Source organism: Nicotiana tabacum, chromosome 5, assembly GCF_000715075.1.
Source record: "Nicotiana tabacum cultivar K326 chromosome 5, ASM71507v2, whole genome shotgun sequence".
Classification (NCBI taxonomy): Eukaryota; Viridiplantae; Streptophyta; class Magnoliopsida; order Solanales; family Solanaceae; genus Nicotiana; species Nicotiana tabacum.
Genome location: NC_134084.1, coordinates 146,937,276 through 146,961,843, shown reverse-complemented (window position 1 = coordinate 146,961,843; position 24,568 = coordinate 146,937,276). Strand labels below are relative to the sequence as shown.

The 24,568-nt window shown below is 38.4% G+C and overlaps 2 protein-coding genes across 7 annotated transcripts; both read left to right on the top strand.

Annotated features, from left to right (window-relative positions):
• The first annotated feature begins 3,485 nt into the window (after positions 1-3,485).
• Positions 3,486-6,071, top strand: LOC107815643 (fructose-1,6-bisphosphatase, chloroplastic-like). Of its 6 annotated transcripts, none has more exons than XM_075254182.1 (4): positions 3,486-4,120; positions 4,942-5,108; positions 5,215-5,752; positions 5,840-6,071. In XM_075254182.1, exons 1-3 carry the CDS (start codon positions 3,683-3,685, stop codon positions 5,216-5,218), a joined length of 609 nt encoding a protein of 202 aa, XP_075110283.1. In that variant the 5' UTR covers positions 3,486-3,682; the 3' UTR covers positions 5,219-5,752; positions 5,840-6,071. The 6 variants fall into 6 exon arrangements, with proteins under 6 accessions (XP_075110283.1, XP_075110280.1, XP_075110282.1 ...); XM_075254179.1 differs by having other exon boundaries at positions 5,194-5,752; XM_075254181.1 differs by having other exon boundaries at positions 5,178-5,752.
• LOC142181022 (fructose-1,6-bisphosphatase 1, chloroplastic-like) lies at positions 5,321-5,911 on the top strand. The gene is made up of 2 exons (XM_075253132.1): positions 5,321-5,752; positions 5,840-5,911. Exons 1-2 carry the CDS (start codon positions 5,321-5,323, stop codon positions 5,909-5,911), a joined length of 504 nt encoding a protein of 167 aa, XP_075109233.1.
• Positions 6,072-24,568: the final 18,497 nt, after the last annotated feature.

The following is a 24,568-nucleotide window of genomic DNA, read 5'->3' as shown; positions in this document are numbered from 1 at the left end:
GGAATATTTGAAGAGAGTACTTCAACGTTTTGGCATAGATGACAAGACTAAGCCATTTAGTACTCCACTTGCTTCCCATTTTAAGCTAAGTACTACTATGTCGCCAATGAATGAAGCTGAACGAGAGTATATGTCAAAGGTACCACGCAAATGATGTTGGTAGCTTGATGTATGCAATGGTTTGCACAAGGCCTGACATTTCACAAGCTGTTGGAGTTATTAGCAGATATATGCACAATCCAGGGAAGGAGCATTGGCAAGCTGTGAAGTGGATTCTACGGTATATTCATAATACTGTAGATGTCGGGTTAGTTTTTGAGCAGGAAGACAATCAGTTTGTAGTTGGATATTGTGACTCAGATTTTGCGGGTGATATGGACAAACGAAGATCAACTACTGGTTATGTGTTTACTTTTGCAAAGGCACCAGTTAGTTGGAAGTCTACTTTGCAGTCAACAATTGCTTTGTCTACAACAGAGGCAGAGTACATGGCTATTACAGATGCTGTGAAAGAGGCAATTTGGCTTCAAGGATTGCTAAAGGAGCTTGGTGTTGAACAAAAAGGTATCACAATTTTTTGTGATAGTCAAAGTGCTATTCAATTAGCGAAGAACCAAGTTTATCATGCAAGGACGAAGCACATTGATGTTCGGTATCATTTCGTACGAGAAATCATAGAAGAAGGTGGAGTCACGGTGAAGAAAATTCATACTACAGAGAATCCTGCTGATATGCTGACAAAGGTGGTGACTGCGGTCAAGTTTCAACATTGTTGAACACTGAAGATTGAAGATGAAGACACAACCAAAATTTGTTATTGAGAGAGAATTGAAAATGTGGAATTTTGCCAAGGTGGAGATTTGTTGAAGTTTGGCAAAATGCCAAAGTCCCACATTGGTTGGGAGTTAAGTTTGGGGGGATTTTTCCCCTATAAAAGAAGGCCTAATGTTTAGGATTGAAACACACCTCTCATTTGCCTTCTCATCTGTTTAAGGCATTTGTATCTTCTCTCTTTAGTATTATTTCACTTGTATTTTTGGAGTGGAATAAAATATTGGTTGTGTCCGAGGAGTAGGCAAAATTAGCCGAACCTCGTAAATTCTGGTGTTCCCTTTATTATTGCTTTATTGTCTTATTTATTATTTGGTGGCTGTCATAATTTTTGGTATAGTAGTTGTGACTTATTCACACTCTATACATTTGGCTTCCGCAACAGAAACTTCAATCGAGAGTAGATTTTGATAAAAGAGCTTGTCTATTTATGAATTTTTTTTTTTAGGGGGGGGGGGGTGTGGAGGGGGGATTAAAAATTAAGCGTATTACATTTGCTATTATTAGAAAGTTAAAGTGGAAATGAATTTTTTCTCCTAACAATTAATATCCATAATTAGAGTGAATTTTCTCTCCTACAATTAATATGATATGTCAACAATTAATTAATGGACACAATTTATGCACCTAGCTAGTTTGGTTAATCATAAGCAATCTTAAGCCCCGGCAGATTTAGGGCTCATTTAATATGACAAACAAGGGATAATTAATCTTCGAATTAAATTTGAGATGAGTTTATCTTATATTTGATTAGGATATAATTGCGATATAATTAATCCTGAGATTAGTTATTCCGGGATTGTAGTGTTATTTCTATCATGGGATTACTTGTTTCCCAACCAAACGACCCCTTAAAGTACTAAGTGGGAGTTCAACAGAATCGATTCTGTTAAGTTCAAAAACTACGAATTTAAAAGTAAAAATATAGTAGTAAATTATGTTTTAATCGCATAATTCTAAATAATCTCTCAGTTTAATAGAAAGAATCTGAATTCATTAACTATAATATTCTGATGTAAGTGTGTGAACGTGAAAAGTCACAAACTTCTGTGGAAAAAATAGGAGCAACAATTTAACGAGTTGTATTTTATTTTGGATAAAAAATTATGAAGAGAATGGACAATGGACACGCTAGGGATGTTACCGAAAAGATACTTCTGAATAAGTCAAGTCAATTCCATTTATTAATGTCTTATTCTTGTTTAGCAAGTTGATTTTTTTCAATTTTTATAAATGGAGTATAGTCTTATAAGTAGTACATTAAGATTTCCTTGTAATGTGCATATGTCACCGGTCAAAAAGTCACAATTTTCACTACACATTTTATGCAATAAATTATTTTTTAATCATTTGTCTTCAAAAGGAAGTTCATGTTCTGAGGTAGACTCAAGATTCAATGGTCGCAGGTACCATGACATTCAATATAAGTTTATTACTGTCAGAAAGATTGGTATAGTGTGCCTAATATTTGACTATTTTTTGAAGACATTTAGAAGTATACTTTTTGCTGAAAGTTTCGAGGTGCTAGTAACCCCTCTCCCTATAGTGTGCGTCTGCCTCTGATAATATCAATTACATATTAGTTTCTTTTTAAATGTCTTTGGGAAGTTTTAGCGTGGGAAGAGAAGTTAAACAACTTGTCTAAAAACTCATAATTGGAATCACTTGACGTGATAGGGGTGGGAAATTTTTTTATATTAATGATGTACATAACTTAAATTTATACAATAAATATTACTCTATTGTTTATGATATAGGAGCCAAGAAAGAAGTCTTAAAGTAATTATAATAAACCTAATCTAGATTCAAATTCTCAAACGAACACTAGACTCAAGGTATGGCCTACACGTCTTAGCTTTTTCTATTCTCCCATTTTTGTCAATGAATTCTTTAGAAAACCCAATTGCACAATTATTAGACATGATCAAAAGTGGATTCAGAATTTTAAGTTAGTAAATACATCATATATTACATACTCACTATTCTTAGTATAGTGATCGTTCGTGTATATATATATATATATATAATTCGAACAAACAAGGATCCAATGTTTATAGACCGTTGCCATTACACTCCAAGGTGTAGAAGTTTGTCATGGACCATTATAAAATATGGATAATGGTATCCAAAAACCCAAGTTATTATATTGGATTTATTCTGCAGCCTAAGATCAGAGAGATGTGAATTCTGAACTCAGCTCAAACGCTTAACCACGAATGCCAGGATAAGTGGGACCCTCTTAATTACCAGCCTTACACTTTATCCCACATTTGCCAACTTTAAATTGAGAGAGAATAACAATCAATTATAAATTAGTAAGTATATTACTCGTTAGCTTCAATTTTATATTGTATTTTCTTCCTTTCCCGTTTCAAAAAAAAAAAAAACTTTTCTGTACTTAAAAAAAATTTAGCTTTAAATTTTTCATTTATGGTCATCGAAATGGTTTTATCACAAGTTCTCTAAGTATACATGATATATATCAAAAAAAATTCTTTCTTCTCTAAACTTCGTGTCAAATTAAATTCTGTTTATGAAATGAAAAGTATGGAGTATAATAAACAAAAGTATTTTAATAAGCGATAGAGGAGACCAATTAATTGAAATTAAGATTAGTTGTTATTAGCACATTTTAGGTAGGTAGGTTAATGTTTAGTAGTAAATCTTTTAGTATGATTAACTAGTGAGAAATGAAACAAAATATAGACAGAATGAATATTCAATATTCACACGCACAGTATTAGTTTTGAATTGAGAGACAGTTGGTGTAGTAAAGGATGAGAAAGAAATTTTTGTGATCACAAATCACTAAGGCAAAAATCAAAAGTAAAGCAAAATTAGTAAATTACCAATGGCGGTTTCAACTACCACAGCGCCAACTTCAAACTTTAGCTTCTCTAGCTTTCATTCCATTTCTCGCCTGTCTCTTTTTCAACTATATGCTCTACATAAAAAGACTTCATTTTTGTACACCAAAAACAGCATAAAGAGAAGCTGTGGACATAGAGGAGTGAGGTGCATGGTCATTGATAGAGGTGCAACAGAGGCTATAAAAACCAAGAAACAGAATGGATATAAGCTGCAGACATTGACTAGCTGGTTGTTGATGCAAGAACAAGATGGGGTTATTGATTCTGAACTTACTATTGTTATTTCAAGTACTTCTATGGCTTGTAAGCAGATTGCTTCTCTGGTTCAGAGAGCTGGCATTTCAAAACTTACTGGAGGTCAAGGTGCTGTTAATGTTCAAGGAGAGGACCAAAAGAAGCTTGATGTTGTCTCTAATGAGGTTTATAACTCATTCTTCTAGTGCTTTTTTTCAGTATAACCATTCGAATCAGGCGCGGAGCTAGTAGCTGACATACGGGTTCGGCCGAACCCAGTAGCTTTAGTTCAAAAATTAAAAACCTACTTACTAACACCTGATGTCGCTATTCTAAAATTTAGAACCCATAAAGTGCAAGTCCTAGCTATACCACTGATTCAAATTATTCAGTATCTGAGTTCACTGGCATAACTAATCTGGATTCACGCTGAATAGTCCACTAAGTAGTAAAGTGTTCCCTACTGAAATGTTGTTCATTTTTAAGGCTCGAACTCGAGATTTCTACGTTAAGAGTGAAAGGGATTCCAACAATCCCATAATACCTCGGTGGTAACTCATTCTTGTAGTTAGTATACCTAACTAGGACTTTCACTACCTCCGAATCAATATGATCATCTTCTGTTGTGGATCATCAGATTAACAAACTTTTGTGTTTCTAATTTATTTGACCCTCAGAAGAATGACACAAGAGCGGAAAAGGTAATCCTAACATTCAAAACAATGATATTGATGTGTCAAAAATGGATGAATGCTAATACTTTAAAAGGGAGTCAATAATTATGTGTATAGTGAACTTGCTATTTCTGGCATAAGATTTGTTTAGCACATTACTTATCAAGGAACAAAATTTATGTATTTGTTTATTTACTTGTCGCTTTAGGGGTTCGAGGTTTCTGCATCAAGAAGTAAGTTAACTTAGAAAGATTCGGGATAAATGTCTGGAGTGTTACTTGTATGGCATTATTGAGCTGGTTATTGAAGGTTGATGTAAATGGCTTGAACAGGTATTCTCTAATTGTCTAAGGTCAAGTGGACGGATAGGGATTATAGCGTCAGAGGAAGAAGACGTACCAGTGGCAGTAGAGGAGAGTTACTATGGAAACTACATTGTCGTATTTGATCCTCTTGATGGATCATCAAATGTTGATGCTGCTGTATCTACTGGCTCTATGTGGTTTAGTCTCAAATTTATGTTATATCTGCTAGATACTTTGTCCTATAGTTATTTTCATCTATTTAGTTACGAATTGTGTTAGAACGATCATCAAAATAGTTAGTTAACAATCGAATACATGTCCAAAATTGCAGCTTGACAATGTGGAGCAAAGGTGCATAGTGAATGTGTGCCAACCAGGGAATAACCTTTTAGCAGCAGGCTACTGCATGTACTCGAGCTCTGTGATTTTTGTGCTCACGTTGGGAAAAGGAGTCTTTTCTTTCACCTTGGATCCAATGTTTGGAGAATTCATTCTAACTCAAGAAAACATCCAAATACCAAAAGCTGGAAAGATCTATGCGTTCAACGAAGGAAACTACCAGCTATGGGATGACAGGTTGAAGAAGTACATCGATCGCTTGAAGGAACCCGGTCCTAATTGTAAGCCTTATTCGGCTAGGTACATTGGCAGTTTGGTTGGTGATTTTCATAGGACACTTTTATATGGTGGTATTTATGGCTACCCGCGAGACAAAAAGAGCAGGAACGGGAAGTTGAGGCTTTTGTATGAATGCGCGCCCATGAGCTTTATTGTAGAACAAGCTGGTGGCAAAGGATCAGATGGCCAACAAAGAATTCTTGATATTCAACCAGTTGAGGTGAGAACAAACTAATTGTTACATTTGCTGTTAACAAGCAAAATAGGTTAGTAGTTAATTTGGTTTCTTTTGTTTCTGTCTTTGCAGATACATCAAAGAGTTCCATTGTTTATTGGAAGCACAGAAGAAGTTGAAAAATTGGAGAAGTACTTGTCTTAATGCAGATGTCTTAGTGACTTTTTCAACCTCTTTAATATTGTAAGCACCAAAAGCTGTAAATTTGTATATTAATTCAAATAAAAGCTGTAAATTTGTATATAGCACAAATGCCTGAATAATTATAGGCTCTTGAAAAGCTATAGAGTGATTCAATTCACTATACAATTGGAATTGAGTGTCACACCTCCTTTTTCCGCGCCCTATGGGGCGCAGGGGAGTTTTTTCCAATTAAAGGACAATCAAAACGGGATTGGTTTATTTATTTCAGAGTCGCCACTTGGGAGGTTTAGGGTGTCCCAAGTCACCAATTTTAATCCCGAATCGAGGAAAAGAATGACTCTATATTACAGTCTGCGTACCAGAAATCTAGATAGGGAATTCTGTTAACCCGGGAGAAGGTGTTAGGCATTCCCGAGTTCCGTGGTTCTAGCACGGTCGCTCAACTATTATATTTGGCTTGATTATCTGATTTTAAATACAATATGAACTTATGTGCAAATTTTATCTTTTAACCGCTTTATTATTATTGTTTTTACGAGAATGTGAACGTCGCTTAAAACATAGGTCTTTGGACTGTGTCACATGAAATGCACCCACAATCCGGAACATATTTTATTTGACGTTTTGGGATTTGGATTTGGGTCGCATGAAATGCACACCCCAAGTTTTAAGAAAGTAAATTATTAAACACGCGCCTAAAGAGACTATCGCGTCATTATTTTGCGGAGGCCGTGAAATTCGCTAAACGACCCTCCTGAATTCTAAGTAATTTTAAACAAGTATTTACTGAGGGCCCCGCAATTTGCATTTTTGTTTGTCGAGGCTCGTCTCATTCTATTTATTTAAAGGAATTTGCAACGTCATGGAAATGCATCTCAAACCACGTCACAATCAATGCACCCGTGATTAGAGACATATTTCGATTTCGTTGAGATTTGGATTTGGGTCACATAAATGTGCACCCGAGTTTAGGGAGATACATTATTAAGACGCGCCTAAAGCAACCAACGCATTATTATTTTTGGGGAGGGCCGTGAAATTTGTTAAACGGCCCATCCCGGAATCTAAGTATTTAATACATATATTTTGTGAGGGCCCCGCAATTTGTCCCTTTTATTCGGCGAGGCTCGTCTCATTTTATTCTTTATTATTATTATTATTATTATTTTATTTTTTAAAAGGATGCCATTTTTATGTCTTTAACAATACTAAAACTTACGGCCTCTTTACAACTAAAATCCCATGACTTGTTAGAAGTTTAATGAAAGGAGTTTAGTGAATGAGTGTTTCGGTAGTAGTAACAGCATGCACTAATACTATTTTTTTCGAATGACCTAACCAAAGGAAAGGACGAACAGATTAACGTCAAACTTGTGTCATAGAACGACTAGTCCAACTTAATTAAATGACATCAAATAAACAAGAATAACATAACATGAAAATGAACCAAAATGCAGACAATGAAACATAGGCAGAAAATTTCCATACCAATTTTTATATTGCATCTCAAACATTCAACGTAAAGTTTATTTATCTAATACATCGAGGTTTACTGACCTTTGCGCCTCGACAAACTCAGAACGACAAACTCGATTCCGACGGAACTCAAGCCGGACCTCTCTGAACGAAGAACAACGACGAAACCTCGGACAGCACCTCAACGTACCGGACCTCGACGAACCAAAGTCGACCTCGACGGAAAACAGAAAACTCGGCCAAGCAAGATCGCAGCAACCCACCGCTGCTCGGAGACGCAGCTACGACTGCTTGGCATGCAGCAATAGCTGCTCGTCGGACTGAAAATGGCGGACTGGTTCTTGGCTACGGCGAAGGAGAAAAATGGTCGTGAGGCTGCTTGGTTCAGCAGGTGGTGATGGAGGTGGGAGTTGGTTGTGACAGGCTGTCGACAATGGAGCTAGGAGGAGGAGGAAGGGTCGTAGGCAGTTTGCGTGGTTTGACGATGCTGAGGAAGCTGGTGGCGACGTGAGGAGATGGTGGTTGACGATGGTTATGGCGTTTAGACAGTGGTAGACGATGGAGGAGTTGGGTGGTCGTTCATGGAGGACCTGCAGGCAGTAGGTGGTTTCATGGGGTGTTGATGGTGGTTTTGGGCAGAAGCTGTTGGTCGTGGGGCGGAGAGGGGATCGTTTGTGGTGGTGTCGGACGGTGGTGATGGAGGAGGAGGGTGGTAGTTTGGACGACGCAGGCAAGACGGAGAGGGGTCAGCTGGCCGGGCAACGATGGTGGTAATGGAGGTTGCTAGTGGCGGGCTGCTTGGAGGTTGACGACGGGCCTGTTTGGTGTTCTAGCGTCGGGTTGCTGACGGGGAGGGGTCAACTGGTGGTTATGGTGTCGTTTGGTTGGTGTTTGGACGTGGAGATCAGTGGGGGAAGGTGATGGGTTGAGGAGGAGTGAGCTAGTAGGGTTTCGTCTTCTTCTTCTCAAAGAAGAAGATGAACAGTATTCCTTGCCCCAAAATTTTCCCCAAAAATCCTTCCCTGTCCGTGTTTCATCCGTGTATTTAGCATGGGTTTGCCCAGCAAAATGAGCCCACGCGTGGTGGGGTTCAAGGCATATGTCCCCCACGCGTGGTGGGGTTTCCCACGTGTCCTGGACACGGTTTATTATGGGCTAGGTCCGAAATTAGGCCTAAAACCGGGTAGTTTGAACCCGAATATTATTCTTTTGCCCGGACCCGAGAAATAGGAAAACGTTGCTTAACTAGTCCTATGTAAGCAAAATAACTACCAAAAATAAGACTAGTATTCAAACAAAACTATATATTTTTTAAATATTTTTTCAAGATTTAAAATAGCTACAAAATATTAATAAAACTATTTTTGTAATTTTCGTTTTTTAAATATTAAGATAAAATATGAAGTAATATTTTTTTGTATTTTTTAAAATTATAATGACTGCAAACATTAATAGAGCTATATTTTTTGTAATTTTCGAAATTATAGAAAGTGCAAAAAATAAAGTGCAATTTTTGTATGTTTCAAGTTTATGAGAGATACATAAACTAAAATTTATATATATATATTTTTTGAAATTTTCTTTTTGCAACGAAATAAAGTAAAAATAGTTAAAATAGCTATACTAGACCCAATTTCACATATTCACGCTAAAAATGTAAAAATTCTCGGGGAGGGTCAAAAATCACGTGCTTACAGCTGCCCCTCTTTGACTGGAAACACGAAGAGTTTTCCGACAAAGAATGACTAGACGTGTTTTTGACCGGACCATTACTTGGACGGACTACACTTAAGGAAAGGGAGGGAATGTGACCGAGCCCTGGTATCTGAGCCGCCTACATATCCTTGGTTATACAGGAATCAGGCCACGTGTAGTTCGGGAATGAGAGAGATAGTGAAGTGTACCGAGGTGGAGAGCCGATCGAGGTGCCGTTCCGTTGAGGTTCCGGTCCGCGGTCCTGTCATTACAACAAAAATGAAAACTGAAAAAGACTAACTAAACCTATCAGCTACTAGTTACAAGGATTCCTATCTCTTAAGTCTTCTGAAACTTGGTCTTGAGTCTTGAATGGTGCTTCATACAGACTTTGGATTTGAACCTTGATCCTTGCTAGTTGTAGGCGCTAGTTCTTGAGCAGATCACATCTGTTCTCCACTTCCGCGCTTTGGATTCATTCATTTTTCTTCTTTTTTTTTTTTTTTTTTTTTTGTGACTAGCTTTTGTTGACCCTCTCAGACTGTTGACTCGCATTCTTGGGGCGAGCTTCTTGTTGCTTCTATCTTGGATTGAGTGCTGGGGATTTTTGTTGTAGCCTTCTGCCTTCCAATGGGTTACGGCTTGACTTTGAACGATCCCGCTGTTCTACGGGCGGACCCCTAACTTCTTCAATCTTTGACATATAACAATCTTCTGCTCTACAGGCAGGCCCCTAACAATCAAAACAAACAAAACAAACAAAATTTACTAACCCAGTTTGCACTGGGAAGGTTTGTGAGTCGTTAGCAAAATCGTAGCCCACTGATACTACTGATGCAGTGCTGAGAGTGAACTAAACACTAGATTAGGATGTATTCCCTTGTTATACAGGTGGGCGCCTAACTTCAATGCTTGAAATGTAAGGACTGAAATGTATTCCTCTGTTCTATGGGCGGGCTCCCAACTTCAACACTTGTAATGAAAAAGACTGAAATGTATTCCTCTCGTTATACAGGTGGGTGCCTGGCAAGAGATTTAAAGACTGGAATGTATGTCTCTGTTCTTTGGGCGGGCTCCCAATTTCAACACCTGAAAAGTAAAGACTGAATGTATTCCTCTCGTTATACAGGTGGGCGCCTGGATTTAGGAAAATGACTCTTTTTTCAAAATGTTTTTTTTTAGCATCTTAGGAGAAAGATTCATCGGACTAAGATTTTGATCCTAGGAGAAGGTTCGTCAGACTAGGTCTCTATCTTAGGAGAAAAATTCGTCAGACTAAGATTTTGATCCTAGGAGAAGGTTCATCAGACTAGGTCATTTTTGTTTTTTGGTTATCTTAGGAGAAAGATTCATCAGACTAAGATTTTGATCCTAGGAGAAGGTTCGTCAGACTAGGTCTCTATTTTAGGAGAAAAATTCGTCAGACTAAGATTTTGATCCTAGGAGAAGGTTCATCAGACTAGGTCATTTTTGTTTTTTGGTTATCTTAGGAGAAAGATTCATCAGACTAAGATTTTGATCCTAGGAGAAGGTTCGTCAGACTAGGTCTCTATCTTAGGAGAAAAATTCGTCAGACTAAGATTTTGATCCTAGGAGAAGGTTCGTCAGACTAGGTCTTGTTTTTTTGGTATCTTAGGAGAAAGATTAATCAGACTAAGATTTGGATCCTAGGAGAAGGTTCATCAGACTAGGTCATTTTTTGTTTGTTATCTTAGGAGAAAGATTCATCAGACTAAGATTTTGATCCTAGGAGAAGGTTCGTCAGACTAGGTCTCTATCTTAAGAGAAAAATTCGTCAGACTAAGATTTTGATCCTAGGAGAAGGTTCGTCAGACTAGGTCTTGTTTTTTTGGTATCTTAGGAGAAAGATTCATCAGACTAAGATTTGGATCCTAGGAGAAGGTTCATCAGACTAGGTCTCTATCTTAGGAGAAAAATTCGTCAGACTAAGATTTTGATCCTAGGAGAAGGTTCATCAGACTAGGTCATTTTTTGTTTGTTATCTTAGGAGAAAGATTCATCAGACTAAGATTTTGATCCTAGGAGAAGGTTCATCAGACTAGGTCATTTTTTGCTTTTTGGTTATCTTAGGAGAAAGATTCATCAGACTAAGATTTTTCTTTTTGTTTTTTTTTTTGTTTTTTTTTCTATCTTTAACAACCACTTAGGAGGAAATGCATCTCCTACGGGTGAAACTGAAACTAAAACTTAGGAGGAAATGCGTCTCCTAGGGGGTAAAATAAATTTAGGAGGAAAGGCATCTCCTATGGGTGAAAGTAAACTTAGGAGGAAATGCATCTCCTATGGGTAAAAACTAAACCTAGGAGGAAATGCATCTCCTATGGGTAAAATAAACTTAGGAGGAAATGCATCTCCTATGGGTGAAAGTAAACTTAGGAGGAAATGCATCTCCTATGAGGCGAAACTAAAACAATCTTAGGAGGAAATGCATCTCCTATGGGTAAAACTAAAACTTAGGAGGAAATGCATCTCCTATGGGTGCAACTAAAACGAACTTAGGAGGAAATGCATCTCCTATGGGTAGAACTCTAACGATTTCAAACTAGGAAGTGCGTCTCCTATTAATGAAACCTTCGCTTTCTCTTTTTTTTTTTGAATTATTTACTTACCTGTGTTGTCTTCCCTCGAAACTGTTGGGGATTATTTAGACGGGGATGACTTTCCTTTTCTTTTTCTTTTGTTTTTTTTTATCTTTTTATTCTTTTTGTTTTTCTTTTTATTATTCTTTTTTTTATTCCTTTTTTGTTTTGTTTTTGCATAGCTTCTTCCTTCAAAGACTACCTCCCTTGATTTACTTACCTGTTGGGGGGTAAAATGTTATCAGCTGGGGGTACCTGACTTCCAGAAAATTTTCTAAATGGAAGGAAAATTTTCTGCCCCAGTTTGATAATATCCCTTGTGGCATGCGTTTCTGCATCAATGTCATTTCCTTTACTTGTTTCAAATCAAACAAAATTTGTTAGTTTAAAACATGGTGGTTGGCTGTGATACTCCTATTGGGATTGCTTTTCCTTTCTCCTTCATTGCGCTGTGCTCCACGACTTGTTGGGGATGATATTATGTGCTGGGGATAATCCCTTCCTGCTGGGGATATCCCTCTTCTTTTGTGGCATAGCTTGGAAACTGGCATTTCCCCGACCTTTTAGTCTAGTATGGATTTCGCCGAATCATGCTCACTGCTCTCCTTGCTTTGTTCACGGGCCTTATCTTTGAGGTTTATAACCTTGGTTTTGGCAAGGATATCCCTCTTGACGCTCGTCAATCCTTTTGTCAATTCCCTTTTGCTGGGGATATCTTTATTGACACTGGCCTCGCGCTTGTTCCTTGCTGACTATACCATTTGGATGTACTAATCAGATCTTATCTTGCATAATTGGAAAGCTGATGGCATATTTTGAAGTCATTTCATACTTGTTCTGACCAGACAGACTCTATTGGGGAATTTTTCTATGAAAGGAAAAAGATAAAAGGGAACAGAATAAAAAGACAAAGAAAAATGACTCTTTAACAAAAGAAACTATAAATAAAACCTATCAAATGCAGAAACCGACTCTAATGGTCATGACATGCGTATGTGGCCTATCCTCTACCGTCAATCATCTTTCAAGATCTTCAATTGACAATTCCCCATCTGATTCTCAATCCTATTCGACTTGTAGTGCCCAAAGGGTTTTCACTATCAAGCCTCTCTCATTTCTGGTTTTTCTCTCAGCTTTCATCGCCTTGTGGTGCCTGTGAAGGTTTTCACCGATAAGACTCTCATTTGTATCACTTTCCAGCTGGGGGTTTGGAGTGTCGCCGGTATGACTCTTTTCGCTGGGGATCAGAGTCCTTTCTGCTGTGGAACAGAATGTTATGCTCACCGGTGAGACTCTCATTTGTCTGACTTGGCATCTTTTGAAGACTGATCAGAAGGTCTTTCTTTGGACCGTAATGTGGGTTTTGGATAGGCTAGAAAGAAAAGGTATAAAAGGCTCAAAAATGCATTAATTTTGGGTTATTAGTTACAACCTTCGGAATTAGATTTATTTACAACAAACGCAACCTTTGCCCCAGTTTCTTGCTTGGGAATATTTTAATTGATTTTTTTTTATTTTTCAAAACTATGACCGAGCCGTGAAGCGCCTACGTATCCTCTTTGAGGAATCAGGTCAAACGTAGTTCCCAATTCCTCTTTTTCATTTGATTTTCTTTTTTTTCTTTGTTATCAATTTTCTTTTCTTTTCTTTTTTTTCTCTTTTTTTCGTTGTTGTTTTCTTTCTTTCTCTCTTTTTTTCTTCGTTGCTACTGATTCCGAACGAGGGGTATGAAAGAAAAATAAATAAGGCTCAAAAGGGGTAACGAAGGATAAAGTGTTTAGGTAGCAGAACAAAATGCCTTCGTCATTTCAGTCTTCAAAACATGCCAAGTGCAAACAACACACTTTAAATTTGTAGTCTCTTCTGATGGTGCTGGACTTGACAATTATGTTAAACATTTTATTTTTCCTTTGTCATTTCTAAGCACCGTTGGGCGACACTCTCATTATCATGACCGACCCTCATGCCAATTTGGCGAATCTTGCTTTTAACGGTTTTCTTTGTGCTTAACTTGCCCCAGTTCCACATGACTCGAGCTCTGAATAATCTCAAACCGTCCTTATTTCTTTAAATGGTCTGATCGCCTTTCCAGGGTTTTATGATTAACTTTAAAGACTAGGCCCAAAGTGTGTGCGCATGTCATGTCCCTAGAATCGGATTTGAACAAAAATGATAAAAGGACTAACAGAAAGATGACTGGAAATAATAAAACACCGGATTTTGTATTAGACTACCGGTGAAATGGTTTAAATAACGAAACAAACAAAACAATCCATAACAAAATCCTAAAACAAACTGGACAAGACAACATCCGACTTATAACCCTAATAATCCGAACAACAGAAATGACAACAAAATGAGCCACCACAAGCTTTTCTCTTGCTGACCAAGGAACGAAACGTCCTCCCACTTTATCAAAATTGGCATTTTAGCCACTGAGCTTTGCATCACTACTGCCGAGACCATTACCAGCTTCAACCTCATCAACCTCCGTCGGCCAGTTCTCGAGGGGGTTCGAGTGCTCCATGACACTGTCATTAATCACAATCCGCCCTTCTTGGATCATTTTCTCCACTTCCCTTTACAAAGTACGACAGCTCTCAACGTTGTGCCCTACGACATTGGAGTGGTATGTGCATCGCGCTGCCGGATCAAAGTTCCTTGCAAGTGGATCTGGAGTACATGCGGGGAGTGGCTCAATCAAGCCAGCATGCCTTAGCCTTCCAAACAGACTGGCATAAGATACTCCGATAGGGGTGAGAGTCTTTCCTCGTTTCAATAGCCTCTTCATTCTTGCATGTTGACAGGGCCGGAAACCTGATCCAGGTGGCTTTTGGTAGGTTTGTGTAAGTGGGTAGGCATTTTGTGGAGCCGGGTGCCTGGAAAGTGAAGTATGGCGCGGAAAGAAGTGGTGTTGGGGAGCGGAGAAGCATTGAGGAGTGATGGAGCTACTCGGGTAGCTGGGAAAGCTGCCATAAGTGGGTTGGGATGGAGAGTATGGGGGATCTTCCATTATGGTGTTGGGTGCTTGGGAAATGACCGAGCTCAAGAGACTTGGCGGTGGAGGGGGTGGTGCTTTTCCCGTTATCCATGCCTGATACATGTCTGCCACATGTTGTCTCAGCATTCTCACTTCTTCTACCAACCCGCTGTTCCGTTCGATCAATTGTTGTCGGTCATCAGTACCGACCCACTCGGTTCTGCGGTTCTGAGCCATTGTCCTTTGATTTTGCTTTGCAGGGAGGAGTTACCACAACCAACCACTTTCTATATATGGACACATCAAAGGGAAGCCATCACGTTAGTGTTAGGGCATTGGACATACAATCATATATCAGAGATACAATGTACCTAAGCAGTTAGACAATTGTGCCCCCTGAAAATCTTACACACTCTCTTTTATTTATTTATTATTATATTTTTTATTTTATTTTTTTTTATTTTTTTTATTTTAGTGGTGGTCGAATCTTATGGAGATTGCCTACGTATCACGTCCCCGTGCGAATCAGACCTTGCGTAGTTCGGACCAATAAAAGATAAACAATACTAAACACATTTTTTTTAAAAAAAAAAAATTAAAACAAACTGGGTTTCAAAGATTTAAAGATTACCCACAAACTTCTAATCAAAAGATTGGTAGACTCAAAAACAAAATTCCAGCTCCCTTTCTCTGTTCGACAAATGCAACCAAATGGTTATTTTTTGCAAATGTGGCCCCTTCCAAATTTCACATGAATTTTGAGGCCGGGGAGGATTATTTGACACTTTAAACTTGTCCATTATTTTACGAAAATAACCTTTCGACAACTGAAAGATACTCTAAGGCTGTTTCGGCAAGAACGGTTTAAGACGCGGCCGAAGCTGGCTCGGCTTATTATGACAAAATTCAAACGGTATTCACCTGACCGTCGACTCTTTTTTTTTCAAATTATAATAAAACTTGGTGTTGCAAAACACGGCCCTTCAGCGTCTCGGGGACGAAGCTTTTTAAGGCTGTGCGGGTCCATATCTCAAAATGACCCAAAGGTGGCTGTTTATGCCAAGTCAGCCTTCCGGCGTCCCTTTCGGGAACATTCGGCTATTTATGACAAAACAGCATCACCTGACTTATTTATAACTCTTTTTTCATCGTTTTTCAAATTAGAAAAGTCAATATTGCAAACACGGCCTTTCAACGTCTCGGGGACGAAGATTTTTAGGCTGTGGGGGTCAACTAGACCAAGTCTTAAAAATGACCCAAAAGTGGCTGTTTATGCAAAGTCAGCCTTCCGGCGTCCCTTTCGGGAACATTCGGCTATGTCTTGATAAAACAGCGTCACCCGACTTCTTTATGAAATTTGACATATATATTTTGCTATTTTTTGTAAAAGGGGAAGTTGGACATCACCCGACTTATTTATGAAAAAAAAAAATCTTGACATGTTTTTTTTTTATTATTATTATTATTTGTTTTTGACTTTTTAGCAAAAGGTGGTTGGACCCGATGAGGGTTGCCTACGTATCTCACATCCGGTGAGAATCAAACCCGCGTAGTTCGGGTAAATAAACTATTATTGAGAAGACACTTTTCCATTTTCTATATATTTTTTTTTATTATTATTTTCACAACAATCAAATAGACTATTATTCTATTATTTTTCATTTATAACAAACAAACGAATTAACGAAAAACATAAAACATTCCTTCTTTTTGAGAAGGTGGGGTTGGACCCGATGAGGGTTGCCTACGTATCTCACATCCGGTGAGAATCAAACCCGCGTAGTTCGGTCAAAAGAACTACTTTAAAAGAAGAAAGGAAGCATTTTTTTTGATTGATTTTTTTTTTTTTAAAAAAGAAACACTTCTAAGATATATTTTTGAATTTTAATTTGCTCTTTTTTTTTCTTTATTCTAAAGAAGAAGAAGAAAATATTTTTCGGAATTTTGCTTTTAATAAAAGAAATGCTTCTCAAAATGTTTTTTTTTTTGGATTTTGAATTTTCTTTTCAATTTTGAAAAAGAATCAAAATATTTTCGGACTTTTTTTTTTATTTCATATTATACTATTTTTTTTTGAAAACAATTAGAAAGACTTCCTAAAGAAGTCAATAATGGAGAAAATATTTTTGGATTATTTTAATTTTGTCATTTTCATAAACAAATAAATAACACATATTTTAAAAACAAGACTCTTTTTTTCATTTTTATGGCAAGACAAACAATTTTCTTTTCTATTAATGTTTTTTTTAAAAAAAAAATAAAAATAAGACAAAACAATGGTTATTTTTTCTACTTTTCCTTTGCTTTAATAAAACAAACTAATAAGACATTCATTTTCATTTTCTCAAAATTTCGGCAGAGTTTCGATACTACTCGGACATTGATTTTTCTCTAAAAATAAGTGGTTATATCTCTACACTGTCATTTTTTCTCCTCTTTTTCACGATTTTTTTTTAATCTGTGGAAAATAATGAAAACATACAAAATCTTTTTGAATTTTCATGCTTTGTTTTATTTGTAATTTTATTTTTTTATATTTATTATTTCTTTCAAAAATGTGGCATGGGAGACATAACGATTTCCAAGACTTCTTGGATTCCGCAAATGCTCCCCATGCGCTTTTCCCAACATATGAAGCGTGGGGGACATATGGGAATTCCAAGACTTCTTGGATTCCACAAATGTTCCCCATGTGCTTTCCCAAAAAGCAAGCGTGGGGGACATAGGGAATTCCAAGGCTTCTTGGATTCCACAAATGTTCCTCATGCTTTGATTAAAATAACATCATGCTGGAAATGACCAAATGACCCATACGCCCTTGACTAAATACAACATGTAGCACATAGGATGCCGAAAGATTGTCTATTATTTTCAGGTTGCTTGTCCTAGACGGACCCAACCCCTATGTTGAGTCCCCTAAGTCAAATGCACATGATGCAAATAAACGTTCCTACTAGGGATCCGGCATGTGGCTTTGTTATACTAAGTTCAGAACCTGGGTGTTTGTTCTAGACCTGGCTTACCCGAGCGGACAGCTCGAGCCGAGGGGGGGCAGCGTACCGGGAATACAGAAGCTTCACCGGCTTAGCAACTTGTCCGAACCTCGTTCTAAATTGGGATTTGACACTATACAGAAAAGAAGTCGTACGAAGTACACCCTTCTTCATAATTTAGAAGACTCAAAGAGGAGAGGGGTTTCGGCATAATTTATATACAGTTCACGTAATATCAAAGCAGTAAAAGCAGCATTTAGCACATTAGGCTCAAAACATGTAAAAATCAGATAATAAATAAAGCCAAATAATAACAATTATTTTAAGCTCGAATTCTTAACCCTGAACCAGTGGTTCTGGGCCAAGTCCCCAGCAGAGTCGCCAGAGCTGTCACACCTCCTTTTTCCGCGCCCTATGGGGCGCAGGGGAGTTTTTTCCAATTAAAGGACAATCAAAACGGGATTGGTTTATTTATTTCAGAGTCGCCACTTGGGAGGTTTAGGGTGTCCCAAGTCACCAATTTTAATCCCGAATCGAGGAAAAGAATGACTCTATATTACAGTCTGCGTACCAGAAATCTAGATAGGGAATTCTGTTAACCCGGGAGAAAGTGTTAGGCATTCCCGAGTTCCGTGGTTCTAGCACAGTCACTCAACTGTTATATTTGGCTTGATTATCTGATTTTAAATACAATATGAACTTATGTGCAAATTTTATCTTTTAACCGCTTTATTATTATTGTTTTTACGAGAATGTGAACGTCGCTTAAAACATAGGTCTTTGGACTGCGTCACATGAAATGCACCCACAATTCGGAACATATTTTATTTGACGTTTTGGGATTTGGGTCGCATGAAATGCACACCCCAAGTTTTAAGAAAGTAAATTATTAAACACGCGCCTAAAGAAACTATCGCGTCATTATTTTGCGGAGGCCGTGAAATTCGCTAAACGACCCTCCTGAATTCTAAGTAATTTTAAACAAGTATTTACTGAGGGCCCCGCAATTTGCATTTTTGTTTGTCGAGGCTCGTCTCATTCTATTTATTTAAAGGAATTTGCACGTCATGGAAATGCATCTCAAACCACGTCACAATCAATGCACCCGTGATTAGAGACATATTTCGATTTCGTTGAGATTTGGATTTGGGTCACATAAATGTGCACCCGAGTTTAGGGAGATACATTATTAAGACGCGCCTAAAGCAACCAACGCATTATTATTTTTGGGGAGGGCCGTGAAATTTGTTAAACGGCCCATCCCGGAATCTAAGTATTTAATACATATATTTTGTGAGGGCCCCGCAATTTGTCCCTTTTATTCGGCGAGGCTCGTCTCATTTTATTCTTTATTATTATTATTATTATTATTATTATTATTATTATTTTTTAAAAGGATGCCATTTTTATGTCTTTAACAATACTAAAACTTACGGCCTCTTTACAACTAAAATCCCATGACTTGTTAGAAGTTTAATGAAAGGAGTTTAGTGAATGAGTGTTTCGGTAGTAGTAACAGCATGCACTAATACTATTTTTTTCGAATGACCTAACCAAAGGAAAGGACGAACAGATTAACGTCAAACTTGTGTCATAGAACGACTAGTCCAACTTAATTAAACGACATCAAATAAACAAGAATAACATAACATGAAAATGAACCAAAATGCAGACAATGAAACATAGGCAGAAAATTTCCATACCAATTTTTATATTGCATCTCAAACATTTAACGTAAAGTTTATTTATCTAATACATCGAGGTTTACTGACCTTTGCGCCTCGACAAACTCAGAACGACAAACTCGATTCCGACGGAACTCAAGCCGGACCTCTCTGAACGAAGAACAACGACGGAACCTCGGACAGCACCTCGACGTACCGGACCTCGACGAACCAAAGTCGACCTCGACGGAAAACAGAAAACTCGGCCAAGCAAGATCGCAGCAACCCACCGCTGCTCGGAGACGCAGCTACGACTGCTTGGCATGCAGCAATAGCTGCTCGTCGGACTGAAAATGGCGGACTGGTTCTTGGCTACGGCGAAGGAGAAAAATGGTCGTGAGGCTGCTTGGTTCAGCAGGTGGTGATGGAGGTAGGAGTTGGTTGTGACAGGCTGTCGACGATGGAGCTAGGAGGAGGAGGAAGGGTCGTAGGCAGTTTGGGTGGTTTGACGATGCTGAGGAAGCTGGTGGCGACGTGAGGAGATGGTGGTTGACGATGGTTATGGCGTTTAGACAGTGGTAGACGATGGAGGAGTTGGGTGGTCGTTCATGGAGGACCTGCAGGCAGTAGGTGGTTTCATGGGGTGTTGATGGTGGTTTTGGGCAAAAGCTGTTGGTCGTGGGGCGGAGAGGGGATCATTTGTGGTGGTGTCGGACGGTGGTGATGGAGGAGGAGGGTGGTAGTTTGGACGACGCAGGCAAGACGGAGAGGGGTCAGCTGGCCGGGCAACGATGGTGGTAATGGAGGTTGCTAGTGGCGGGCTGCTTGGAGGTTGACGACGGGCCTGTTTGGTGGTCTAGCGTCGGGTTGCTGACGGGGAGGGGTCAACTGGTGGTTATGGTGTCGTTTGGTTGGTGTTTTTACGTGGAGATCGGTGGGGGAAGGTGATGGGTTGAGGAGGAGTGAGCTAGTAGGGTTTCGTCTTCTTCTTCTCAAAGAAGAAGATGAACAGTATTCCTTGCCCCAAAATTTTCCCCAAAAATCCTTCCCTGTCCGTGTTTCATCCGTGTATTTAGCATGGGTTTGCCCAGCAAAATGAGCCCACGCGTGGTGGGGTTCAAGGCATATGTCCCCCACGCGTGGTGGGGTTCCCCACGTGTCCTGGACACGGTTTATTATGGGCTAGGTCCGAAAATTAGGCCTAAAACCGGGTAGTTTGAACCCGAATATTATTCTTTTGCCCGGACCCGAGAAATAGGAAAACGTTGCTTAACTAGTCCTATGTAAGCAAAATAACTACCAAAAATAAGACTAGTATTCAAACAAAACTATATATTTTTTAAATATTTTTTCAAGATTTAAAATAGCTACAAAATATTAATAAAACTATTTTTGTAATTTTCGTTTTTTAAATATTAAGATAAAATATGAAGTAATATTTTTTTTTGTATTTTTCAAAATTATAATGACTGCAAACATTAATAGAGCTATATTTTTTGTAATTTTCGAAATTAGATAAAGTACAAAAATAAAGTGCAATTTTTGTATTTTTCAAGTTTATGAGAGATACATAAACTAAAATTTATATATATTTTTTTTGAAATTTTCTTTTTGCAACGAAATAAAGTAAAAATAGTTAAAATAGCTATACTAGACCCAATTTCACATATTCACGCTAAAAATGTGAAAATTCTCGGGGAGGGTCAAAAATCACGTGCTTACATTGAGAATGTGTTCATATGCAATATATCTTTTTTTCTTAACATAGGGTTCGGAGAAGGGCCGCAACCAAAGAGGTAATAATGTAAACAGACTACCCTAATGCAGGCATTAGTAGCTGTTGGGAATAAACCTCGTAAAAATAGTATTCACGGTATTAGTGATAAACCGCAGAACACTAAGTTATGGTTAAATCAGCAAGAATAGAAATGCAGCAATAATGACACCAAGATTTTACGTGGAAACCCTTCTGAATAAGGGAAAAAACCACGGCCAAGAAGAGCAACTAATATCACTATAGCGAGGAATTTTACACTGTGTAGTAACGAGTAAAAAATACTCCTAAGACCACTACACCCTCAAAAGAAATAAACACTCTTTTGCTTTTTTCCACCTCACTACAATATCTCTCACACTCTATTTTTCTTCACAAACTATTTTCTTATAGTTTATGGAATACCTTGCTCTCTCTTTGTTGGTGTGTCGAAATGAGAGTTAAAGCTCTCCTTTTATAGCTAAAACCTCACTCTCTAAAGCCTACAATATTTGACAATTTACACATCCTTTTCATAATTTCAACAAGGTTGGCTACCAAACCAAACCAAGTCAATAAAATTGGCTACCAAATTATACAAATTCAACAAGGTTGGCTAACAAACCAAACCAAGTCAACAAAATTGGCTACCAAATCATTTGAATGAGATGGACACCATATCAATCTCCCCCTCCAATCTCATTCATCTAGAGGAGATAGCACTATCTTCTAGTTTGAGTGCATGCCGACAAGTTCTTTGCATAGCTCGAACTTGTCTCTTGGTACCACCTTGGTCAACATATCTGCAGGATTTTCACTCGTGTGAATCTTTTTGACTTGAAGTGATTCGTTCTCCACTTGCTCACAAATCCAATGATATCTGACGTCAATGTGTTTTGTTCTCGCATGGTACATGGAGTTTTTGCTCAGGTCTATTGCACTCTAACTGTCGCAATAGACAACATACTCCATCTGTCACAATCCAAGTTCTTGAAGAAATCTCTTGAGCCATATCATCTCTTTGCCAGCTTCAGTAACCGCAATATACTCCACTTCAGTTGTAGATAGTGCGACACACTTCTGCAACTTCGACTGCCATGATATAGCTCCCCCTGAAAAAGTAAACAAATATCCAGTAGTGGATTTTCTGTTATCAAGGTCACCTGCCATATCAGAATCTGTATAGCCCTTCAAAATTGGATTTGATCCTCCAAAACATAAGCATTCACGTGAGCTTCCTCTTAGATACCTGAGTATCCACTTTACAGATTCCCAATGCTCTTTTCCTGGATTTTCTAGAAATCTGCTAACAACATCGACTGCATGAGCAATATCTGGTCGAGTGCATATCATTGAATACATCAAACTTCCAACGGCAGAGGAATAAAGAATCTTGGCCATTCTCTCCTTTTCCTCCGTTGTTGTTGGACACATCTTCTTGCTCAACTTCAGATGACCAGGAAGAGGTGTGCGAACCAACTTAGCACTTTTCATATTGAAGCGCTCCAATACACGTTCTATGTACTTCTCCTGTGACAAGTAAATCTTCCTTTCGTTTCTCGAACGAGTAATTCTCATGCCTAAAATCTGCTTAGCATGACCCAAGTCTTTCATTGCAAAAGACTTATTCAATTGTTTCTTCAACTCGTCAATCTTAGAAGAATTCCTGCCCACAATCAACATATCATCCACATATAGCAAGAGGATGATAAAATCGTCATCAGAAAATCTTTGTACAAACACACAGTGATCTGAAGAAGTCTTCTTGTAGCCTTGCTCCCCCATAACAGACTCAAACTTCTTGTACCACTGTCTGGGAGCTTGCTTCAATCCATATAGACTCTTCTTAAGTTTGCATACAAGATTTTCTTTACCTTTTGCCTTGAAGCCTTCAGGTTGTTCCATATAAATCTCCTCTTCTAAGTCACCGTGAAGAAAAGCAGTCTTCACATCCATCTGCTCAATCTCCAAATCAAGACTGGCAGTCAAACCAAGAACTATCCGAATGGAGGACATTTTTACAACAGGAGAAAATATTTCGTCAAAGTCAATACCTTTCCTTTGACCAAATCCCTTGACAACCAATCTAGCTTTGTATCTGGGCTTCAAACTATGTTCTTCAGCTTTAACTTTGAACACCCACTTATTCTTTAAAGCTCTCATGCCCTTAGGCAATTTCACCAACTCATAAGTATGGTTCTCATGCAGAGATTTCATCTCATCTTGCATGGCTTCAATCCATTGATCCTTGTGCTCATCTTCTATGGCCTCCACATAACATTCAGGCTCTCCCCCATCAGTGGGTAATACATATTCATTGGGTGAATAACGGGAGGAAGGAGTACGAGGTCTAGAAGACCTCCTGAGTGGAATATCTAACTCGTCCACAGCTTCGTGCGTAGGAGCATCTACCTCATCAACATTAGCATTGTTATCCCTATCACCATCAATATGTTGATCTGGAATATGGTTCTGGGCATCACCATCATCATTGAGCCCACCAGTGTCATCCCCATTTGTATGAGGAACTTGATCAAGATTAACTAAACCTTCACAACTTGAAGATTTTAATTTCTCCGCTTTGTTAATATCTTCAATGGTTTGATCCTCCACGAAGATAACATCACGGCTTCTCACAACCTTCTTCTCAATTGGATCATATAGCCTGTAACCAAACTCATCAAGGCCATAACCAATGAAGATGCACTGTCTTGTCTTGGCAGTTAACTTTGACCTCTCATCTTTAGGCACATGTACAAAAGCTTTGCAACCAAACACTTTCAAGTGGTCATAGGAGACATCCTTGTCATACCAAACTTTGTTTAGAACATCACTTTGCAAAGCAACCGTAGGGGATAGATTAATAACATGTGCGGCGGTCAACAAAGCCTCACCCCAAAAGGAATTCGGCAACTTTGCTTCAGAAAGCAAACATCTGACTCTTTCCATCAATGTCCTGTTCATCCTTTCTGCTAAACCATTAAGCTGAGGAGTCTTAGGAGGAGTCTTCTGGTGTCTGATACCCTGTTGTTTGCAGTATTCGTCAAACGGTCCACAATATTCACCACCGTTATCAGTACGAATACACTTCAGCTTCTTTCCAGTTTCTCTTTCAACTGAAGCCTGAAACTGCTTAAAGACACCCAACACTTGGTCTTTAGTCTTCAAGATGTAGACCCAAAGTTTCCTTGAACAATCATCAATAAAGGTAGCAAAATAAAGTGCACCACCCAAAGTTTTTGTCTTCATTGGACCACATAAATCTGAATGCACCAACTCAAGCAACTTTGTCTTTCTTGAAGGAGGATGAGACTGGAAAGAAACTCTTTTTTGTTTTCCAGCCAAGCAGTGCTCACATTTTTCTAATTTTGCACTTTCAAAATTTGACAAAAATTTCTTCTTTGCAAGAATATTTAGTCCTTTTTCACTAATGTGGCTAAGCCTCTTATGCCATAACGTTGAAGAGTTATGGCTCTCAACGGCATTCACCATATCA

Excerpts from the sequence above, each read along its gene's own strand:
- LOC107815643 (XM_016641258.2), top strand. The coding sequence starts at position 3,683 with ATGGCGGTTTCAACTACCACAGCGCCAACTTCAAACTTTAGCTTCTCT. Across the intron at positions 4,121-4,941 it reads TTGATGTTGTCTCTAATGAG|GTATTCTCTAATTGTCTAAG; the intron begins GTTTATAACTCA and ends TGGCTTGAACAG. Across the intron at positions 5,151-5,245 it reads TTATATCTGCTAGATACTTT|CTTGACAATGTGGAGCAAAG; the intron begins GTCCTATAGTTA and ends CCAAAATTGCAG.
- LOC142181022 (XM_075253132.1), top strand. The coding sequence starts at position 5,321 with ATGTACTCGAGCTCTGTGATTTTTGTGCTCACGTTGGGAAAAGGAGTC. Across the intron at positions 5,753-5,839 it reads TTGATATTCAACCAGTTGAG|ATACATCAAAGAGTTCCATT; the intron begins GTGAGAACAAAC and ends CTGTCTTTGCAG.